The 22875-nt window shown below is 34.9% G+C and overlaps 1 protein-coding gene across 2 annotated transcripts in view; it reads left to right on the top strand.

Annotated features, from left to right (window-relative positions):
* MIB1 (MIB E3 ubiquitin protein ligase 1) overlaps positions 1–13173 on the top strand; it is a 154361-nt gene extending 141188 nt beyond the window's left edge. For both annotated transcript variants that reach the window (XM_037805583.1, XM_037805582.1), the window contains exons 17-21: positions 1118–1310; positions 5062–5140; positions 7752–7865; positions 8983–9083; positions 10442–13173. In XM_037805583.1, coding sequence (XP_037661511.1) covers positions 1118–1310; positions 5062–5140; positions 7752–7865; positions 8983–9083; positions 10442–10582 — 628 coding nt within the window. In that variant the 3' untranslated portion in view covers positions 10583–13173. The remainder of the gene's footprint in view (positions 1–1117; positions 1311–5061; positions 5141–7751; positions 7866–8982; positions 9084–10441) is intronic.
* Positions 13174–22875: the final 9702 nt, after the last annotated feature.

The raw sequence follows: 22875 nt of genomic DNA, 5'->3' as shown, positions 1-22875 counted from the left end.
CTTCAATAAGTAGTTTTTGAATCAGTCAATGAAGGATTGAAAGAAAAAAATGAATGAACCCATACCTGGTGGAGTTTTCTCTAAAGATGATTACATTTGTCTTCTTTTCTGAAAGTAAAATATGCCAGTGATTTTAATTATTTGTGACTTAACTTCTTAGTCTGAGATTTTGTAGACTAAAAAAGGTTTATGTCATTACTTTTCCAACCAAACAGTGCAGTGCAACTATTATGCCTTTTAAACCTGGTTCTTATCACCGAACATTTCAGTATCTGTCCCTTGAACTTTGTGTTCTCTTGCTTCTCTTATAACTTATGTGTAATGATGAAATGACATCTCTTTGGACTCCTTGCATTTTTAGGTTTTATAGGTGAAATTAACTATAATGAGGTCCACACATGGTACCTGCAGTAGTAAACTTCTAACAATAGAGTATAAGATGGAGCTGTTTTGGGCAGGTCTGTGTGCTCATGAGTTGCTGAAGATTTGGGCAGAAAGGAAATTGTAGCTCTTTCCTATAGCTGTACTTGGTCATACATACGTATTTCTGTGCCACGTGTCTGAATATTTATAGATTCATCTGTCTTTTTCTGATAGAATTTTGCACTCTCCTGTGATACACTTAAAGAAATGTCAGAACAGCAAATGAAATGTCATATTTTCCAAAGTGCTCTGTCTGTTGTGGATGCTGATCCTGCTTCATTCTGTCTTTAGCTAGTATGACTAACATGGTCTTTATTAGGACTTTTTTTTTTTATAGCTGTGCTTCCCTCTGCTGGTTCTATATGATAAAACAGGTTCTCAGTCAACTGTTTTATGTGAAATTATTTTTTGCTAGTGTTTTTGATTTCTTAGAAGAATCTTCTCTTTTTGCCATTGCATGAGGATTTGTTCACTTTTAAGTTGGAATAGTACTAAATGTGTGTAAAGATGCAAAGATACAGTTATATAGAAAAAAATAGTACACAGTGTTTCACATGCAAATGTTAAAGCTTAATCTTTTAACATAAAGTTGTTTGTGTATACTTAGTGATACTCTACATGGTTTTTAAAAATGCAAATAATTTGTAATAGAAATATTCTTCTTTGATTGATTATAAATGTTTTCTTTTCTTAGTGGTCAGGTGGGTTCTCGGAGTCCTTCTATGATTAGTAATGACTCTGAAACCTTGGAAGAGTGTATGGTGTGCTCAGACATGAAGAGAGATACACTCTTTGGCCCATGTGGACATATTGCTACCTGTTCTTTATGTTCTCCACGAGTTAAGAAATGCCTCATTTGTAAAGAACAAGTTCAATCCAGAACAAAGGTAATAAATATTTAATATAGTATTTTATCATTTTCTGAAGTTCTTTGAGACTGTCAGTAATAAATTGGATTATAAAGTGCCATGTGTCTGTTTAGTTTTGTTCTCTCAAAGAGTGATTTAAGTATGGGAATATCTAATTTATACATTTATCAAGAGACCCATTCAGAATTTCTGAATTTATTGCTTGTTTACAATCTTACCTTATTAAATGTATTTGATGTGCCAATTTCATTATTCTCTAAGTTTATGTACTATTAGATTTTTGTAGTGCTAATTGCTTTCCTTTTATTTATATCAAAATTATAGTTAAAAATAAAAGTAATCTGTTTTACTTTCAAAGTTGCCCTCTTTAATTCCATTTTGTTACTTTTATATACTACACTTTTTTTTTTTTTTTTTTTTTTTTTTGAGTGCATGGACTGCTTTGTGTTCATCTTTGTATCCAATAAGTTGGCTTTTTGAAAAGACCAGCACAGTTTTTTTTGGTACATTGTCACACATTCTGGATTTGTTTGATTATTTTATCATGGTGTTATTGAACTTGTTTCTCAGTCCTCTGTGTTTCCTGTAAATTGGAAGTTTGACCTAAAGGCTTGATTAGGATAAACACTTATAGCCAGAAAACTTCACACATGATGCCATGTGCTACATATTGCATTCCACCAGAAGACAAAGTGTGCTTGTCTTGTAATTAGTAATGTCAAATTCTGTATCTGCTCTTAACTTTTTATCTCTTCAGATTCCATCCATTTGTTTTTTAAGAGATATTATTCCTTTCTGGATTTCTGCCTTTATTCTTTTTCCATGTAACGCAGTACTTTATCATAACTGTGCCATCTTATTTTGGTTTACTGACTTAGTTGATTTTCCATTTGAGTTTCTTCTTATGTATGCATGTGTGTAAAATGAGATTCAGGTCTACAAATGATTACTCTTAAGATGAGTAGCTCAAATAAAAAAATATGTTGCTTTCATTTATGAAGTTTATGTTTTTTACCATTCCCTTCTTTTTATTCTCTTCATTTTTGTCTTGACACTTCCTAAGCTGTTCATTAACATTCATTAATTGGAAAGGAGCTGGTCCTAATTCTCATGATGAATTAGATAGCAATGATCTATCCTGCCAGTGCTTCTTATACATTCAAAGGGGACTTTCTAATACTGGATGGTTTTTATGACCCAGATGAATATATCTTTAGTAAAATTTTTGGCACAGGAACAGTACAAGGGAGTTATTTTTGGGTGAGAGGTACTGGAGTAATAGTATGAAGCTGCTTCATCTACTTATAAAGGGGGTGAGGGGGAGGTAAGAGCACTGTTTTGGGCACAGTTTTGGCATTTCATGTACATTAGATTAGTCTCAATTCTGTTTAAGAAACTAACATGTATCATACTACTTGGTATTTATAATTTGCTTTGGGCACTTCTTACAAAGTAACAGTCTGGGAAAGAATCTGAAAGAACACAAATTGAAGTTTTCTCTTCTTTTCAGATTTGTCTGTGTTTTCTGCTTGTTGTGCTTGAAATTTTTTGTTGAATCTTAAGCCCTATTTTGACAAACCTTTATTGAGCATCTGTTTTGTAGTCAAGGCAAAGAGATATATATGATAATACCCTGCTAAAACCATGTAATCTATTGGCATACTATGACTTATATTAAAAACTACTCTGTTGTGGAAGATGTTGTAGATGCCTTAAGTGAGATGTAAAGCGAGTCAGAATTCAGAAGCCGAACAGTGTCAAAAGCAGTGTTTACAATAGGAAAAACTGAAGCTCTAAGAAGTGCAGTTGCAGGTAGAGCTGCAACACCCGTTTCTTGATTCTCAAGTCACTGTTCTGATATATAGACACAATTTTGAATAATATCTACAAGGGAGGGTTGACAGAAAGGGTGGTGAAAAAGGGATCACTTCTGAATACAGTTATTCTGAGAATTTGCAGGCTTGCAGTTTTTTAAATTATGAAATTTTCAAACCTGTAGAAAAGTACAAAACTGACATACTCACAAAATAGTCTTTGCCACATTGGTTGCAGAGCTTTTGACTGTGAAGAAATAGTGACCCCAAGTGGTTAAAGGATAATGAACATCTTCATTGAAGAGAAAACAAATTGTAAAACCGTTGTTTGGAAGGAAGGAGAATACACGAGCTTGGTCTCTTTAGCAATTAGAGAAATACAAATTTAAAAATTATGAATTATCATTAAGTACTCCTATCAAACTGGCCAAAATAAATTATAAAAAATAAATGCCAGCAAGGAAGGTGGGAAATGGGCACTCTCTTAACACTCTTGGAGGCTGAATAACTGAGTTCATGATTTGTGGAGGCCATCTTGACTATACACACCAAACATGTATTTTGAACATATACTTTGATTTAGTGATTCCATTCCTGGGAACATAACCTGAGGAAATAATCCAGAAGGCAGGGAAGGTTCGGGTCACAAATTTTTTTTTTTTTTTTTTTTTTTTTTAACTGGGGAATGAGTAAGTAAATGGCTAGATCAATTTATTAGACTATTATTAAACTCTTTAAAAACAATTTAGATATATAGACAAGTGAATTGGAAATCATTATAAAAAACCAGCGCATCATTATGTAAAAGGGAGAAAAGAATCATCACACATTGGGCACTGATTATATTTGGCATTGAACTAGGCACTTTACACACATTATATAATTTACTCTGTATCACTCTGTGAAGGATTGTGCCTTATGATTCAGATTTTTTAAGCTGAGACACAACAATTTTAGGTAATTTGTCAGTGTTGAAGCTGGGATATGAATCTAGACATATCACACAGAGGAGAGGTGTATGTTAAATTTCTCTGTGCCTGGAATGTTTCCTTATAGAGGAAATGCATTTGGATACAAATGGAACTTACTGAATTTGTTTGTAGGTGTTCACTCATACTGCTTTCCACTGTTGCTTCAACTGTGTAAAGTCTGTACATACTGGGGTATAAGTTGGGAAAGTTCGTAGAGAGCATGTGACGGTTGTTTAGGTGAATGTATAGATGAGTTGTGGCCCTCCTTTTTGGGCCAGTAGTATTGGGTAACACAACATGGGAGTAAATGTGAACGTATGTTCAAAGGGAGAAGAATATGTGAAGGATGGGTGTAAAGTCAAGAGCAGTGGGGTGATGCCGAGGGTAAAGGAGGCCAGGGCCAAGGTTGTTAAGAAGCAGTCACACTCCAAACTCAGATTTAGTGGAGGATGTAAAATGGAGGGAAATTATGAATAGGCTGTGGAAGATTTGTGGCTTTAGAAGTCAGGGAGAAAGAATAGTCGAAAACTTTGGGCTCCAGTCAGAGTGGGAATTGACTAAGTCCTGGAAAATGGGTGTTTTTAGGTAGAGTTCCTTTGATGTCAGTAAATAGAGAAAAATCTCTCTTGAGCTTTAGCACTCTGGCCAATCTGTTACTTTATTAATATTAGAAATCTATCTTCTCTCAATCATTTCTTTTTATACTTTTTTATTTGTTCCTTTTAATTTCCTGTCAAAAGAAAAAGTCTCCCTGACCTTAGAGGATTTGGAGCTTTTTATACCACTCTTTTGGGCAGCTAGAGAGACGAACAGAATTTGGAGACTAGGAAAAATTGGAAATAGGGCAGTAACAGAGGAGAGAAGCATGCCTAGAATGTTTCCTTATAGAGGACATACATTTGGATATAGCTGCAAATGGAATTGTTAGAGTTACTGGATTTATCTGTAGATGTTCACGCCTGTGCTGTAACCTCTTTTCTATAGATTGAAGAATGTGTGGTATGCTCTGACAAGAAAGCAGCTGTTCTTTTTCAACCTTGTGGACATATGTGTGCTTGTGAGAGTAAGTAGCCGATACAGAACTTTCTATTGTAAAAATAAAAGGTGAAACAAAATTGAAGGTTTTTTTTTTTTTTTAATAGCTCACGAACAAAAAAGCTGGACCTCTAGTGTCTTCTGTTTTTTTCTCTGTACTAGAATCTCAGCTATTTCCCTCCATGCTCCTGAGGATTAACGAGAACTGAATGTGTGGTCTCAGTTGTCTTACTATATGGTGATCTCTTTTCACACACCATAGAAATTTATTTCTAAAATTAAATGTTAAATTAAAATCAGTACATCTTCATTTGTTTTTACTTTAATATAAGAGTATGTCTCCTGCATACCTTCCCCAATACTGAAAAACCCACAGCAACCATATAGGCTTATAATTGACATTCTATTATATATGTCAAGAGATCTTCTTTGTGAGGACAGTATTAAAGTTTAAGAGATATTTTAAAACATGTCTTAAACATATTTTCTTGATGCCTTTACTTTTCAAGTTCATATATGGTTCAATACTCCTCTTCCCTTTGCTTTTTTCATTTTGTCAATGAAGGATTTTAAACAAGTTTAACAGTTTTCTCCCTTACTTGCATGGGTCAAGATAGAGCATGGTGTTTCATGTTATAAGATAATTCAGTCAGCAGGTGGTAATTTTTAATGTAATATCTGACTGGATCAATATACAAATTGTATGATAGTTTAATCTCATTGGCACAGATTTCTTTAAGCCTTTGTCTTTTTTCATTCCAGTTGGTAACTTTGTCAAAGAAAGAAAGGTCAGGATATTCTTTTATAATATTCTGCCTCAGGTAAACCATTTCTGTCTACCCAAGACTGGTTTAATGGCTATGATCAGTTGTTCAAAGGGCACAGAGAAAGAGAGTTCTCTGTCTTACATTAAAAGGGCTTGAATTATGGAAGTTTTCCTAGCAAATATTGGGCTTTATGCTTTGTGGGCAACATGGTTGCAACTTTTTTTCTCCTCTGGCATTGTAACACAAAAGCCATAGACAGTACATAAATGAATGGGCATGATTGTGTTCCTATAAAACTTTATTACAAAAATAGGTGGAGTTAGACATGTCATGAGCCAAGGTGACACCCTACATGAGACTTGAAGCTGGTTATTATTATTATTTGACGATACAGATTCTAGAACCTTAATGTGACATTTTCTCCAAAGATTTTACATTGTTTTTGCTTTAAAATGTAACAAGAGCAACAGCTAATTTTTATTAAGCTCTTAAGTCTATACCATGCATTTTAATCTCTTTGGGTATTTTCTCATTTGTCTTCACAACAGTCCTAAGAAGCAGATTCTGTTTTCACCATATTACAGACAAATTGTTAAATATTTATTTGCTAGGGAAGGTGAAGCTGAGACAGAAAATATTTCTCTTTCAAGGAGTATACGGTCAAGTAGTTAGTTCAGTATCCACATCACAGGGATGTTAAGCAGAGTGTTAGAGTCTTGAAAAGTGTAAAGTGCCTTTGCAGGCCAAAGAAAGTAGGATTATATTCACCTTGGAGAAAAGATTTTGTAGAAACAATGTGGCAACCTAACTTAACAGTTATAAGAATTTTAGATGATTGTGGGTACATATTATTTACTGAGACAATCAAATTAATTTTTTAAATTTAAGGAAAAATCTGCCCCCAGATTGAAGCCAAATCCCAATCCAGGCTTAAACACTAGCATTAGCCCCACTTAGTACATCTTTCCCTGCCCAGCACCAGACCCATCTGTCTGTAGGCCCAGGCCTGATAATGATCTCCATCCTATAATGGAGTCACAGTATGTGCCCCACCCAGCCCATTCCAGTACTTTTGTGCTTTGTTAAAGTTTAGTATCTTTTCATAAATTATCCCTGGATACCTGCCACAGTTATTGTTAAGTTTCCTGTTTGGGGAATGGCAAATACACATGGTACATAGGGTAAGATATGGAGTATACATTCATGATAAATGATAATGGGAAAGAATATGTTGTAGCACTATGTGTTCTATAATTGATTAATACCTTTAGTTGTAAGCTAGTATTAGTCCACAACATACAATTTTATCTTTAGTATTTCTTCTTGGAATAGGAGAATATTCTACTGAAATATAGTTCATAGCCTTTTCATGTTGACTATTAGAAATATAATCCATTATGATAAATTTTTTACAGTTTCCTTAACTGCTGTATTTAAAAAGTAGTCACTAAGCAATTTCCTTCTTACATTGCATCAATTTGATAGAAATGGAAACTAGAGAATTGTTCAACATATTTTAGGAGTTTTAGAATCAGCAACCTTATAATTCTAGTATTAGATGAAATTTGTGAAAGGTATGTCCCTCCTTTATTCTAAAACCTTAAGATCTTGAAATATTTATTGTTACTTATTTTAAGAAACAAAGAAACTTTGACTTTACTTATTTTCATAAAGATGGGCTATCTATTCTAGAGGCTACCGATGGAGAATACTCGTTCTTAGGTTGGTAACATTTTAAGGAGGTAGAATTGTATATTGATATAATATGCTTAATGTTTATTTCAGTGTTCAAGTTATAAAAATGAGCAGAAAAAGCAACACCCTTATTCATGTTCTCCTTTGTGAGAAGTGTCACTGCTACTTTTTTTCCAGACTGTGCTAACCTGATGAAAAAGTGTGTGCAGTGTCGGGCAGTAGTTGAACGAAGAGTGCCTTTCATTATGTGTTGTGGAGGGAAAAGTTCAGAAGATGCTACTGATGATATCTGTAAGTGAATTTTCTTAGGCATTTTCTTATTTTGCTTTCTTGTCCATATTTCTACAAACACTTCTGATTAATAATACACTGTTGCCTTATAAAACATAAGATATGTGACTTGGTTCCACAGAGAAACAGGTAAGGTTTCTGGGTTTGTTTTTTTTTTTTTAATTACAAAAAAACCTGAAGTTATATTTTTCTAGTTTGTGGTATGATTATAGAACTTAAAAATTTGTCTTTCAAGAAGCAGCCGTATATCATTTAAAAATATATAGTTGTATTCTTGATTAAAGATAATTTGCTGTTTTTAAGATGGAATTTAGTATGTCTTGGTGTAACATCATATATAAATTATTGTTTAAGTTTACAGAAGTATTAACATGATTCCTTTAGGTAGCAGGTTTCCCTAGTGTATTTAAGTGTTTTAGGGAATAGTAATTATTTGGGACAGAGTAACTGAAGATAAACTAGAAGTGTAACTCGGTGAGCAAGCATGAAGATAAAAAATAAATTATTTTTTATTAATTACATACTAACATGCATGTTAGTATAGTCACTTTTCTGCTCAGGGTTTTTGTCCTTATCTTAAATGGGACAGAATAAAAATCTGAGAACAGCTTAACTAGAGTAATAAGACCAAGAGTCCAGAGGCAGGAAAAGTGAACTCAAAGATTTTCCTCCATTGTGCTGTCAGACCACTCGATTATCACTTTTCTTGAGTTCCTCACCTTACGTCAGTAACAAGGAGATTTGGGCATGAAATAAGGAGGCTAGGGTTTTTTGATGTCCTCATAAAAACCATCTAAGAGAAGTTGAAGGTAATTATTGCTGCCAAAATTCGCTAAAATTTTATCCACACTGTGCTTGTTTGATTTGTACAATACAGAAGCAGAAAAAAACAAGCATAAAATAAATTTATGAGTTTCCCACAGGAAGCAGGTAGAGCCTTGGAAAACCCCAAAGTCAGTATGTGGATTATTGTCTGGGTAAATTAAATATAATTAGAAATTAATGTGCAGACCTATTTCTTTTTGAAGATTTACAAATGAAATGCCATTACTTTATCAGTTGTCCAAGTGTAAAAATTTTAACAGGATTCTAATAATAACATTTTAAATTTTTATAGCAAGTGGGAATATTCCAGTGTTACAAAAGGACAAGGATAACACCAATGTCAATGCAGATGTGCAAAAGTTGCAGCAACAGTTACAGGACATTAAAGAGCAGGTAATAATGATTTCTTCATGTTAAGAAGGGCAGTTAATATTTTCCTGTAAAACTACTAATTGGGTCTATAGCAAGCATGTTTTATATTTAGTGTATCACTTGTAGTACTTGAGTGTTGCAATGAATAATATCTGATAAGATTTAATAAGGCACTTTACAAAATAGGAAACACTGATAGCCAGTAAACATACGAAAAAAGATTCATCTGCATTAGTATTTGGGAAATGAAAATTGAAACCACAATGATATGCCTTTTCACACTCACCAGGCTGGGGAATATGTTAAATAAAGACTGTCGGTATCAAGTGTTTAGGCAGAATATGTAACATCCATAACTTTCATATAGTGCTAGTAGGAATATAAATTGGTTAAAACACTTTGGAAAACAGTTAATCATTACCTAGTAAAATTAAACAGGATGTGATTTAGGAATAGAAACTTGGGAAAATCCTTTTTTTTTTTTTGTTTACACTAATCTTGAGTAGTATTTATAATGATATTGTCAAGGTTGGAAACGACATTTTCATAATAGGTTTTAGGCCTAGTTTATTAATCTAGAAGTTCTTGTTCAGTAATTTTATTTCTATATTATTTGGAAAAGATGCAATTTAGAATGAAGTATTATGATATATTAAGGTAAAATACATTTTTATAGATACAAAATGTAAAATGTGCTTTTGTGAGTATATATGTGATTTCCTAGAGTGTTTTTACAGAAGTATACCTAACATACTTCTGAATTCTTCTTAGTTCATGAAGTTCACATTTAGTAATATGTAATTAAGGCTAATTTTTTTTAACTAAGGGGATCTACATTGGCAATAATGCTGTGTAGCATGATGTTTAAAAGCAAGAGCTCTGGGAAGTCATTAACTCCTCTGAGTCTCCATTTCCTCATTTTAAAGTGGGAGTGAAAACAAGGCTGCAATCACACAGTATCTTGCCTAGTGCCTAGCAGGTGTTCTTAGCGACATCTCTACCCTGCTCCCCCAATATGCCTGATACATCACGTTATTTCCATACAAGAGCAGAATAGCATCTAGAGTTGAGGAATCTGAATCAGATGGAATGGGGCTATTTTCATCCATTTCCTGTTATGTTTTTGTGTTTGCATCTTGTTTTATATAATATTTGTTTTATGTAGGATTTATTTTATGTAGTACTGTTTATACTCTCCTTTATATTATAGGGATGTCATTTTAACTATTTAAAAATATTTTTTTAATGTTTTTTAAAGCAACAAGAGATTATTTGGCTAAAACAAAAGAAAACTAATGATGTTACAGAGTTGTCACAAATTACAGTTTCAAAATATAAAATTGTCTCAGCATTTATTACTTTGCTATCTCACATTACAGACAATGTGCCCTGTGTGTTTGGATCGTCTAAAGAATATGATTTTCCTCTGTGGCCATGGAACATGCCAGCTCTGTGGAGACCGAATGAGTGAATGTCCTATTTGCCGCAAGGCTATTGAACGAAGGATTCTTTTGTATTAACTAAAAAACACATTGTGTTTTGGTAGCTGAAGTATTTGGTTATGAGATCTTAGTATGTTTTTCAGCGAGTTGGAGGTTCCAATGAAGTAATTTCATAGTTTCTTTACTAGAGTGTAATTAGGCTGTAAATGTACTAGAACAAAAACACCCTACAAAACAGTGTTTGAAACTGTATTTTGTTTTGTTGTTATTTGAAACATCAAATCCATGTAATTCATAGGTGTTTTAGCTCCTAAGAAGAAAACCATTAAGGATCGCCTGTTATTTTTTGTTTCCTTTGAATTTTCTCTTATGGTTTATAAATTTGTTAGACCTTGAAAGATGTACTTCCTTATGATTTTTCAGTTTATCATGATTTTACACAATAAGTTGACACTGGTGCTCAGAAAAGTCATGCAGTCAGAAATGGGGCAAATTAAACAATTATGTCACATATATTAAATGATGAAATTATACTCCAAGTTCCACATAGTTAAATGGAAATATTGAAGGGAGGATTTTCTTTTTAAGATAACAAAATTATCCAAATAATTGTTTCTGAATTCTTAGAGTAAACAGAAATAATAGAATGAGAGAATGACTTTGCATTTAGCTTATTTTCTAGGTTTAAAAGGAAAATTGATGAATTTGAATCAAACTGCCAGTTTCAAAAAGACTGATAGACATGAAAAAGGAAAAAACAAGCCATCATCACAATGGGGAATTGAAGGGGAAAAAGTGTCAAATAAAAGAGTACCTATAAACTGACCATTAACAGCCTTTCTTAAGTTAATTTATACATCGTTTTGTTCAGCCAGCCTTTTAAAAATGTCCCTGAAAAGTGTACCTCAGTTTTCCTTATTATCTGGGCTTGATGTTTGGCAAATGAAGTAGCCTTGCCCTCTTTTGCCTCTGAGGTGTGCTGTTCAGCTTTTCCAATGTCCTGACATCCCCTGTGATCTGAGGAGGAGAAGCTTTGCGTATCTGTTGCCATGAGTTCTGACAGTGTTACCAGTTCTACATTCATCATAAACCTGACTTGGATTCTCGCTCAGCTAGTCGGGCTTACTATAAGTAAAAGTCTCTTCTTATACCTACAGATGAGGATGTTTGAACTTCCAGCAATATTCAAAACATAGTAAATAACCTAATGTAAATACTTTAGCAAGAGTGGACTAGGACATTTACAGGAATATGTCTGATTTATTTTTGACACATAATCTGGCTCTAGAGCAATCTAACCATTTCCTCTCCTTTGAATGAGTAAAATCTTAAAACGTCTAGGATAAATACATACAGAAATAAATGTTTGAGGGTTCATTGCTGCTAGATTATAAAAATATCAGCTGTTTACGAAAGTAGTGTCTACTATATACTGTGCATAAATGTACTCCTAAGGATAGTATTCTTTTTTGTATTTTTCTCCCGTTGCATCTGGCTAGCTTTTCTTATTTCAGCTTTTCTGCTACCACAACTAAATTAATAAGTGCAGAGTCTCTAGCCTTCCTAATACAGTGTTTCTCACTATTCAATTGCTCCTACATTTGGCAATTACTGGTGAAATCAGTGATGAGCTTTGCTGTCTAATTTTGTAGTCTTGGCAGTTCCATATATTGTGTTTAGCTTCGTAACTGTTATCATTTAGAACAGTAACTTTTTAAAATTTTAAATTTGGAAGTTTGTATTGACTGTATTCAGTTATCTAATAAAGGACCACTGAGGCTATTTTTGAACCATATTTTGAAGTTACAGAAAGGTGGAATACCTAACTGATTATATTCATGTAAAGAGACAGTACCTATCTTCTTTCAGATTTGAAAACAACATAAATCAGGATTTTCCATGGCAAAGGCCATCCATCTCTTTTCCAGTAGATCAGGGAGTGAGAACCTCACTGACTCATGTACAGTTTCGCCAACCAGAGAATTGCATAGTCTGCAGCTCTCCTTTACTTAAAATGATCCTTTTTATTTGTCTTCTGGGTTGGAGTGTTAAAACTTATATCCCTAAAAGATAATTTCATCTGCTAGACTATTATAATTATTTACTCCATATTAAGAATATAAAAACTTATAAACTTCCCTTACAAAAGTCATAAAGTCACTATCATTTCAGTGCCAAGTTCTTGTTGATTTTCTGTATTTGTACCACTTTGATATTTGTTTTATGAATAGAAAATATTTCTCTATTCATGGTTCCCAGCACCTGAAAAGATTTTAAATTTACTTGGGGCTTGTGAGAGAAAATAAGATTAAGCCTTAATCATTTAAGTGGCTTTCCTCCAGTTCTGTGAAACTACTACCTCTCATTATATGTCTCTTAGCAGTACTTTCCCAATTAGTCACATTTCTCATTATCATTTCTTTATCCTGTACCTCAAGAGTTTTTACTTTTCCTAGAATCATTTTTTAAAAAAATAACTGATGTGCATTCTTTCAGAAAAGTATTTATTGGGCAACTACTATGCTTCAAAGGCTAGGTATACAACATTGACTAAAATGGTCAGCATCTTAGCCCACACAAAATTTATCATACAGTGGTTGTATATTTGAAGTAATCTATAACCAAAAGAAAGGGATCCACGGGTACTGAAATCATGTTTTCCAAATATTTCAGAAGAGTTTTCATTAATGCATTAGTGTTTGGATTCTCTCTCTATACCTCCTCACTCCTACCACATTTTCCCCTTTATTTTTCTAACTAGGATTTTTGACTTTGTTACTCAAAACACACCTACTTAACAGATGGTGCTATTCTCATAACTTTGGTTCACATAATTTAACATTCTTACTGCTTGCACTACATACATATTTAATTTTGTTGGGAGCAAGAAGGTTTTGCCAGAGATCATTTTGCATTAGTGTAGTAATATTGTAATTAGACAAGTATTTCATTTAGCTGGCCAAATTATGCTTATGATATTTTAAATTTTAAATATTGAAAATTGACCAGCTATCTACTGAAGTATAAAATTCATTGATAGATAATGTTGGAAATAACTTTTTAAAAACTTATATCTCTGATGGCTTTAGCATGTGAGACCATTTTAGCATATTGAAATGCATGCTGCTTAAGGTATGTCCTTTTCAAATTTCTGTATTTCAAAGCTTGCTGGGTCGTTTTTCCATGGTAGAAATGTATTGTCTTAAGTTGTGCATTGCCTAATTGCTGTTCTTTTTTCATTCTGAATTCTAAACTCTTAATTGGACTAGGAATTAAACTTAAGAATGAAGAGAAGTAGTAGTGATAGGTTAGGTTAGGAAGGGCAGTGGGATTGCATCAGATAGGAAAAAGAAAAGTCAGTATTTGAGTGTAGAGAAGAAAGGATCATTTAGATATCAACAAAGCAGAAAGTGGACAGAATGTATTTAATTCAATAATAGAGTATTTCAACCAATCAATTTTTAGTGTGTATAGTGGACAAATTGCTTTGTAAATTATAGGCTACAGTGCTTTTTTTTTTTTAATCCAAAAGGAAAAGCACTTATGTTCTTAGAGTGTCTAAAATGTTTTATAGTAATAATTTGTGTAAAATGAATTTGGGGATAGAATTTTGACCATGCGTAAATAAAAAACACCTGAATTATCTCAATAGCTTGTGTTTGCAGGATCCAAAGTCACTGTAAACATCAAGTTCCTAAAATTTGGGGGAGGATAGCATTTCTCCTCTCCTCCCCCCTTAATTAAGGTATTGATAACAATCATGATTGAACAGATTTTAAAAGTCTATTAATTGGAAGGGTTTGCTACTTCATTTTGAGCCAAAGAGGAGCTAGACAAATTTTAAACATTAAAATAAGGTTAGCTCTGATGTGTACTAAATTGGGAACATCATAGATTTTCACAAATTGTGTGCCTTGTTGAAAATGTGTTTTCTTTGTCTACTTGTAAAAGTTTCAAAATATTTTTTTCTCTCAAAAAGGCAACCGAATTTCATTTGCTTGAATGTTATGATAGGAATGCTTACTGATATTACTTGATAATCATATATAGACTTGGAACTTTAATATATATAAAACTATAGCAGTATTAATAATTACAGTTGTACTTCTTTAAAACATTAAATTTAAGGAAACTATTTAATGCTGTCTCGTGTACATTGTTTTGCTAAAGTGAGGGGAAAATCCTTTAGATTGAGCCTCAGTTTGCTGACAATTGGTTAGTAGTGAGTGGGTAAAACTGCAGTACTGAAATCTGAACTAGATAGTAGAACTGATTAAAATTGTAAGTTGCTACATTGGCATTTTCTACCTCCTTTTCTGTCAGAGTATTATGCATAGCAGCATTTCTTATTTGTGAGTTAAGGAGGAAATCGAAATCTAAGGTTAAAATTGAGATTTTTGTTTTTTTGAGAATTTAGGCTGTAGGTACACAAAGGTGACTTGTCACATTTGTGCCTAAATCTGTGACTACATGCTATAGTTGACATGTATAAAATGTTTAAGAAAGATAATGTTGCTGAGTGTTTTACTTTTCCTCTACATTTTACTTGATTTTGTTTCATAAACGTGACTTCTTTCTTCCAAAAAAGCAAAATGGTCTTGCAATTTCTTGTAAAATAAACAAATGTGCCATTTTGTCTGAGATCTGTAATTTCAGGAAGCTATCGAAAGTTCTGACTCAGGGCTTTTTAACAGTTTAAGCAGTTGTTAATTATATTTTGGAAAATCCATCTGCATAATTCTTCAGTGCCTTGAAAGAATTATTGACTTGGCAATAACCATCAAACCATTACATAGAAGGCAGTCTTTGGTGCATGTGAATCATCGTAATACATGTTTGAAAGTAGTATCACTCAGCTTGTGTAATAGTGATACTTGCATGTGTGCTGGCTTTGGGTAATTCTTTAAAGGAAGTTTTCTAGATTTGCACTTGATATTTATTAAAAAAAAAAACAAACAAACTGATTTGTGGCCATGACACTGTTACCAGAAAAGTAATTCTGTGTTAAGTTATTATGCAAAGACATGTATAAGTAGCATCTGGGAAGAGGAGGTAGAGTTCACACAGTTTGCTGTTTAGAATGAAAGAAGGCTCTGCCTGGTAAACATAGGTTGTCTTCCCCTCAGATGGGGAGAAAACGAAACCTTTGTTCAAATGGTTAATTAAAAAAAAAAATTTTTTTTAAGTAAATGAAAACTTGCATGTCATTCTTAATGCAAGTCTTTCTTAGGCTGAATCCACAACATTGTTTTTCTAAGTTCAGTATGCTTGTGTCATTCTAATGCAGTCTATTCAGTAATAGAAAGCAGTTTTATTGACTCATAGTAGTGTTTTGCTTTGTACTTTTTCCAGTGTTTCAATCTTTCACTGTTGGATTAAATTTAGTCTTGTTTGTGACTGTAGTTTATGTCAAATGATTCTTGCTTATTATTAGCTTTTGTTAAAATATATGCTTAGCAAGAGCTAAGCTTTTTAAAATAAATGCAAACATTTTACCATTAATAAAACTTATGATATAATATCATTTTATAATGCTTTACTCTGATCTTTTGAAAATATTTCTTTATAGAAATATACATGAGTTTTGAATCTTCAGGCATTTGAAAATAGATCTCAGTACATCATATCTCTTATTATTGGAAAGGAAACAACCTTGTCTTTGAGAAACAAGGACATTCATCTTAACTAAAAATAGAATTAATAGGAGTCTGCATTTAAAAGACTTTCATTGTGATTATTTACATGGAAGATACCTCTATCTAAAGGCCCAAGACATTCTTATTTTAACACCTCACATTCTTTCGGTACTAAGATTCTTCTGAAAGTAGTCTGAGTAGGATAAATATGATACAAAGAAAATCGATCAGTCAGGAAGACTCATTTTTGCTATACAAAGTTTATTTCCTGTCACAACTCAGATATAGATTTCACTTTCAAAAGGTATACATTTTAAACCATTGACTTAGTTGGCTTTTTTAGTGTTGTGTGAGTACATCGGTAATTGCATGTTTAGGGAGTTATTTATCAAGTTAGTAGAAGCCCTTATTTATGAAGTTATTCAGGTTATCTAGTTCTGTTCAAAAGATTAATTTAGTCTATCTGGAGATGTTTAGGAGGAAAACCACCTGAAACAAAATCTTTTAATTGTTTATTTTTAAAAAGCATATTTGTTTCAGCTTTAAAATTGTGAATTTATTTTGGATAACCACTAATTAACTGTGTTTTTTATTTCTGATGCTGTATAGTTAGATATTTCATGGCACTATTTTTTATTAAATTGAAGCTGTATATAGGTTTTAAAAATAAAGACATTTTAGAAAATGTGATTTATATTTTTATCATTGAGTTATTCGTCCATCACATAGATTAAAATTATATGAAAGTCTTATAGTGTAAAGCATTTCCCAAATTTCTTTGACAAAGAAAACTTTTAAAGTGTGCATTGACAGAGCACCAAAAGGAGTTTGTAAGATAGAGCGAATGCATGGATTAAAGTAGAACACCAAAAATGATCTCTCAGATAAATTACTTGCTGAAGGATGATCATTTATTTGGCTAGTAGTTTTTTCCCTTTGTAACAAAACTATTTGATAATTTTTTTATTTAAGGGCCAAAAATATAATAAGCAGAATATATGAAAGTAAAAGACATGCCTGGTAACAGAGACCATCAGTCCCTGAGTTGACGACATGTCAGTGAGATGTTGGGTAATGCTGCCCTTGCACTAATGTGCTCATCAAATGTAATGTGGTCATGCCTTAGGTGCCCCTTCATGCCAGGTCCTTGGATTCTCAGATATGGCAATTTTCTGAAAGGCTGATTTTCAAATCAATATGAATATTCATCATTTTTTAATATATTTAAGAGTATTGCTTGCTGTCCCTTCCTTCCTGCCTCCCTCCCTTCTAACCACAAAATACCAATTAATGTCTTGAGTGGAACATTGGCACACAGTTTGAGAGAGATTTTTGTAAGTGATGTTAACCCTAATTTGTTAGAGAAATAGAGAACTAAATCAGCCTTTGTCTACTGACCATGACCAAAACCATACTGAAATGAAGTTCAGAAAGGTATATGCTCTTAATATGTATGTTTACAGGACAAGAGTATTGTATTAGAGTCCTATTGCTGCTGTAACAAATTATAACAAGCTTAGTGGCTTGAAACAACACAAATTATTATCTTACAGTTCTGGAAGTCAGAAGTCTGATGCATTCTCAATGAGCTAAAATCAAGGGCTGCATTCCTTTCTGGAGGCTTTAGTGGAGAATCTGTTTCCTTGCCTTTTCCAATGTCTAAAGGCTGCCTGCATTCCTTGGCTTATGGCCCCATTTGTCTTCAAAGCCAGCTGGTTGAGTCTTTTCTCACCTTGCATCAGTCTGACACTGACTCTTCTGCTTCCCACTTAAGTTGCCTTTTTCTTGATTCAGCGCTTGCTTTAAAGGACCCTTGGGCCCACCTAGATAATCCAGGATAATCTCCCTATTTTAAGGCTAGTTAATAAACAACCTTAATTCCATCTTCAACCTTAATTCCTTTTTGCCATTTAACATAACATATTCACAGATCCAGGGATTAGGACATGGATACCAATATACTTGTGTTAGTTAATACCCAGTTAATTATTACCCAGTTTCTTAAACTAGGAACTTCAGTCATAGTTGATTACTCTTTTATCATGTTTAATTATTTGTGGAATGCTGTGATTGCTTCTTTGGAAATACCTCTTGAATCCAGTCCTCATTTGCATTCCCATGCCATTGTCCAGAACTTCATGAGCTCTTCCTGGATAATTAATTTCAAAATCATCTTATCTGTTGTCACTGCAGACAACCCCATCCCACTTGAGTCTTGCCTCCATCTGGAAAAAACAAGTTTGGAAAAAAAAAAAAAAAAAAGGCAAATTCACTTCAAAAATTCCCACTGAGGCCCCGCCCTGATCAAGATGGCAGCGGAGTGAGACGCTACAGGCTGCAGGCCTCTATCTCCCCCACAGAAACTTTGAACAACCAGCAAGAATTGGCAGAAATATCTTTCTCAAAGCTCCAGGAAACAGTTAAAGGATGGCAGTAACAGGGCGAGCGCTGAATCAAGAAAAAGGCAACTTAAAAACAGTAAGATCTCCTGATGCCCTCATTGGCCCCTCCCCCACCCCTTCCCTGGTTCCGCGCGGAGTGGCCTGGGCTCCCAGTGCGGTCCATGGCCCCTTTCCGAGGGAGCAGAGTGACCTTCGTGCACATACGGGAATGCGTATATCTGGGCCATTCTGTTTGGTGGCAGTCTGAAGGACAGAATCAGGACTCTTGTTGCAGGCCCACCATTCCAGAACTTGCCCAGAACTTGCCCTGCATTTAGAGGCAGTTCACAGAGCTATCCTTTAGAAAGCTGTAGGAAAACAGTCAAATTGCAACTGCCTGGGGCAAAGTTTTGCTAGCTGTGGGACATATAGTGCAGTGCACGGGGCCATGAGGAAACACTGTTTCCTAGGGTCAAGGGGACTTTCATATCCATGTAAACGGAGGAATTCCTAGGGCCATGTGTGGATGCCCAGGACAAGACAAATGCACAGAAAAGACTGGAGAGGACCCTACGCTTTTGGTATTCCCTAAACTCATGGTATGGCTGAACTGTGAATGAGAACACTCCACAGACCAATTTGCAAAGACTGGGAAAGGGTTTTCTTTTTTTTTTCTTTCTTTTTCTATAGAGTCAGGAATTAGGATACAGATTACTAGTGGCAGAGGTGTGGGTGGGCAATGGGCACTTAATGCTTAATTGGTACAGAGTTTCTCTTTGGGGTGATGGAAAAGCTTTGGTAATGGATGGTGGAAATGGTAGCACAACATTGTGAATAATTGACCTCACTGAAAAGTACATTGAAAGTGATTCAAATGGGAAATTTTAGGTTGCATATATAAGAATAAAAATTTTAAGAAAACCCATAGAACTATACAATACAAAGAGTGAACCCTAAAGTAAACTATGGACTATACTATGTTAATAGTATAATCAGAATAATATTTTTTCATCAACTGTAACAAAGGTACCAGACTAAATGCAAAATGTTAACAGTAGGGAAAACTGTGTATAGGGAGGGTGGGGGTATATGGGAACTCAATATTTCTGCATGATTTTTGTGAAAACCTACAACTTCTCTAAAAAAATTATAATGCAAGGCATTGAATAAAATACTTCAGAAAACACAAGTACAGATACATTCCCTAAAAATGATGGAATAACTGAATTGCAAAAGCTAAAGCTAAAACAGATGGGAGCGGGACTGAGTTCAAACAGGGCCGATAATAGGCAGAAGCTACCCAAGGTGGTTGAAGTTGGAGATAACAGACTCAGAAAGTGATGGAGAGGCCCAGTGGCGATAAACCTCAAAGTGCAATCCAAAATACACACGGAGTAGGAGGACTCACACTTCCTGATTTCAAAACTTGTTGCAAAGAACTGGTATTCAAGACAGCGTGGTACAGGCATGAGGACAGACATACAGACCAATCAATGACATAGAATTGAGATTCCAGAAATTAACCCACATAATTGGGTAACTGTTTATTGACGGGGGAAATAATAGTGATTTTAACAAATGGTCTGGGACAACTGGATATCCACATACGAAAGAATGAAGTTGGACGCTCTACCTCACACCATACACAAAAATTAACTCAAAATGGATCAAAGACCTAAATATAAGAGCTAAAAACTGTAAAACTCTTAGAAAAAAGCATAGGGTAGTTCTTCACAACTTTGGATTTGGCAAAGGATTCTTAAATATGACACCAAAAGCATGAGCAACAAAAGAAAAAAATAGATAAATTGGACAGCATCAAGAAAGTGAAAAAACCCACAGAATGGGAAAAAAATATTTGCAAATCATATATCTGATAAGAGTCTAGTATCCAAAATATATACAGAACTCTTGCAGTTCATTAATAGACATATAACCCAATAAAAATGGGCAAAGAATCTGAATAGACAATTCTCCAAGGAAGATATGCAGGTGGCCAATAAGCACATGAATAGATCTCTGTATCAGTAGTTGGGAAAATGTCTTGGAAAAATGCAAGTCAAAGCCACAGTGAGATTTACACCCACTAGGATGGCTATTATAGTGTTAGTGAGGATGCAGAGAAATTTGAACGTTCATACGTGCCTGTGGGAATATAAAGTGGTGCAGCTGCTTTAGAAAACAGTCTGGCAGTTCCTGAAACAAACATCGAGTTACCATATGACACAGCAGTTTCACTCCTAGGCTTATACTTATAATTATGAGTTGAAAACATGTCCACACAAAAACTTGTACTTGAATGTTCATAGCACCCTTATTCATTATAGCCAGAAATTGGAAATAACCCAAATGTCCATTATGAGATGAATGGATAAACAAAATGTAGTACATCCATACAATGGAATATTATTTGGCCATAAAAAGGAATGAAGCACTGATACGTGCTACAACATGAGTGGACCTTGAAAATATTATTCTAAGTTAAAGAAGCATAAGTCTCAAAAACCATATATAATTCCATTCATTTGAAAGTCCAGAATAGGGAAAACTGTAGAGACAGACTAGAGCTTGGGAGCTTTGGGAGGGTGGCCTAGGAAATCACAGTCTGGGCTGCCCTCATTTGATGAGTTGGAAGTCGGTTTCTTGGGAGTTGTGAGCATCAGTCAAGGGTGTAGACTTCGGGGCCAAGTTGCAGCAAGCCAGGCAATTTGATTTCTTCCAACCCAGTCTCTCCCATTTAGTTCAGGTCTCTTATCCTTCAGCTTCCATTTCCCCTTCTCTGGGAAGAAGGGAAAAGCAGAGTGGGGAGGCATTGCCCAGCCATCTAGTACCTGCTGTGGGGAAAAAGCAAGTCACGCTTATGGTCTCTTCCAATACCCCTTCTTCCATTTTATCACGGAACCTCCCTGCTGGAGGAGCCCACCCTCCCAGGAATGCTAAAGGCTTCTTATTCCAAAGCAGTAGGGGCCTCCAAATGCAGGCTGCAAAGATGGGAATTGCCTCCTTCCAGTCCCAGCAAAGAGTATTTACTTCTGAGTAGGCTCCTAGGCATTTCCTATGGGGAAGATAAATTAAGACACACACCAGAACCAAGGACTCTCCTGCTGGCTCTGTTAGAGAGGAGAAGTGGTTCTCTCTGTGCACCCCTCCCCACAAACCCCTCTTTGGAATTCTGCATGCCCAAGGGAAACAACCTTCCTGGACAAGAAGAAAGGTTTTCGATGTATGTGTTGTTAGATTGTATCGACCCTGGTCTTGACTGAGAAAATTGTTGATTTAAAAGAAACGTGTTTTTAGAGATGTACTCTGTAGGAGTGTGAAATGACTGTCTGAAGTGTATTATGATAATGCATAAATATGACATCTTCATATTTAATGATCGCAACATAAATGCCTATTTAGCACCTACTGTGTGCCATGTGCACTTTATACACATCATCTGATTCAATCATTGACACTTCAAGTCTCATTTTAGCTGGGAAGATAAGGAGGCTCAGGGACTAAATAAATTGCCTGCAGTCTTTCAGTTAGTTAGTAGCACTCCTGGATTCCAAAGCTATTTTTCTTTTTTCATCTTTCCTTCCTCCCTCCCTTCCTTCCCTTCTTCCTTCCTTTCTTTCTTCCTTCTTTCCACTCTAACAATCACAGCCCATATTTCTGACATCACAACTCCTGTCTCTGATGAGAGCTCTAAAGTGTGTCAGGAAAGCAGTTCGCTTGAGAAGTAACTATGAACGAGAGCTGCAAGGCTGAAGAGGAAGGGCCTGGGCAGCTAGCGACTCCCCTTTCTTCCTTGAATTTTTCAGAGGAAGGGCTGTAGGTAAGTAAGTTCTGGGAACTGGAAATCTTTATTGCCTGCACCAACCTCTCGCTCCCACAAGGGGTCAGTAAAACCCACTTAGTGGATTAAAGTTGTCGAATGGCCGTAACCACCTCGGGGCTTGGTGCTGGGGCGACGAGGCTCGCTGTGTTAGTGTGCTGCGCTGACTTTTACCTATTCCTGCTCTGTCAAGCTGCCCAATCCTGGCTGAACTCACGCGTCACCTGCAACCATCCTCAGCTGCCGTGTGCCGCGAGATAAATGGAAGGAGCTCGAAATTGCAATTCATTCTTTACTTTTAAAGTGACGTTTTATTTAAAAATTGCTGTCCAGAAACAAAACATGGTTACAAATCATTTCTTAAAATTCTGTATCTTGCAATTGTATCTGAGTAAGGATTTAGAACAAGAGATAGCATGCCCAAGGTAATAATAATGTAACAATGAACACTTAGGAAGTGCCTGCTCAGCCACAGCCACAGCCACGGGTTATACAATCTTACATTGCATTTTAACCCTGGCAGTCTGGCCTCAG

The sequence above is a fragment of the Choloepus didactylus genome, chromosome 16 (genome assembly GCF_015220235.1).
Source record: "Choloepus didactylus isolate mChoDid1 chromosome 16, mChoDid1.pri, whole genome shotgun sequence".
NCBI lineage: Eukaryota > Metazoa > Chordata > Mammalia > Pilosa > Megalonychidae > Choloepus > Choloepus didactylus.
Note: the sequence above shows the minus strand (reverse complement) of the source record. Positions and strands in the feature narration are given on the sequence as shown.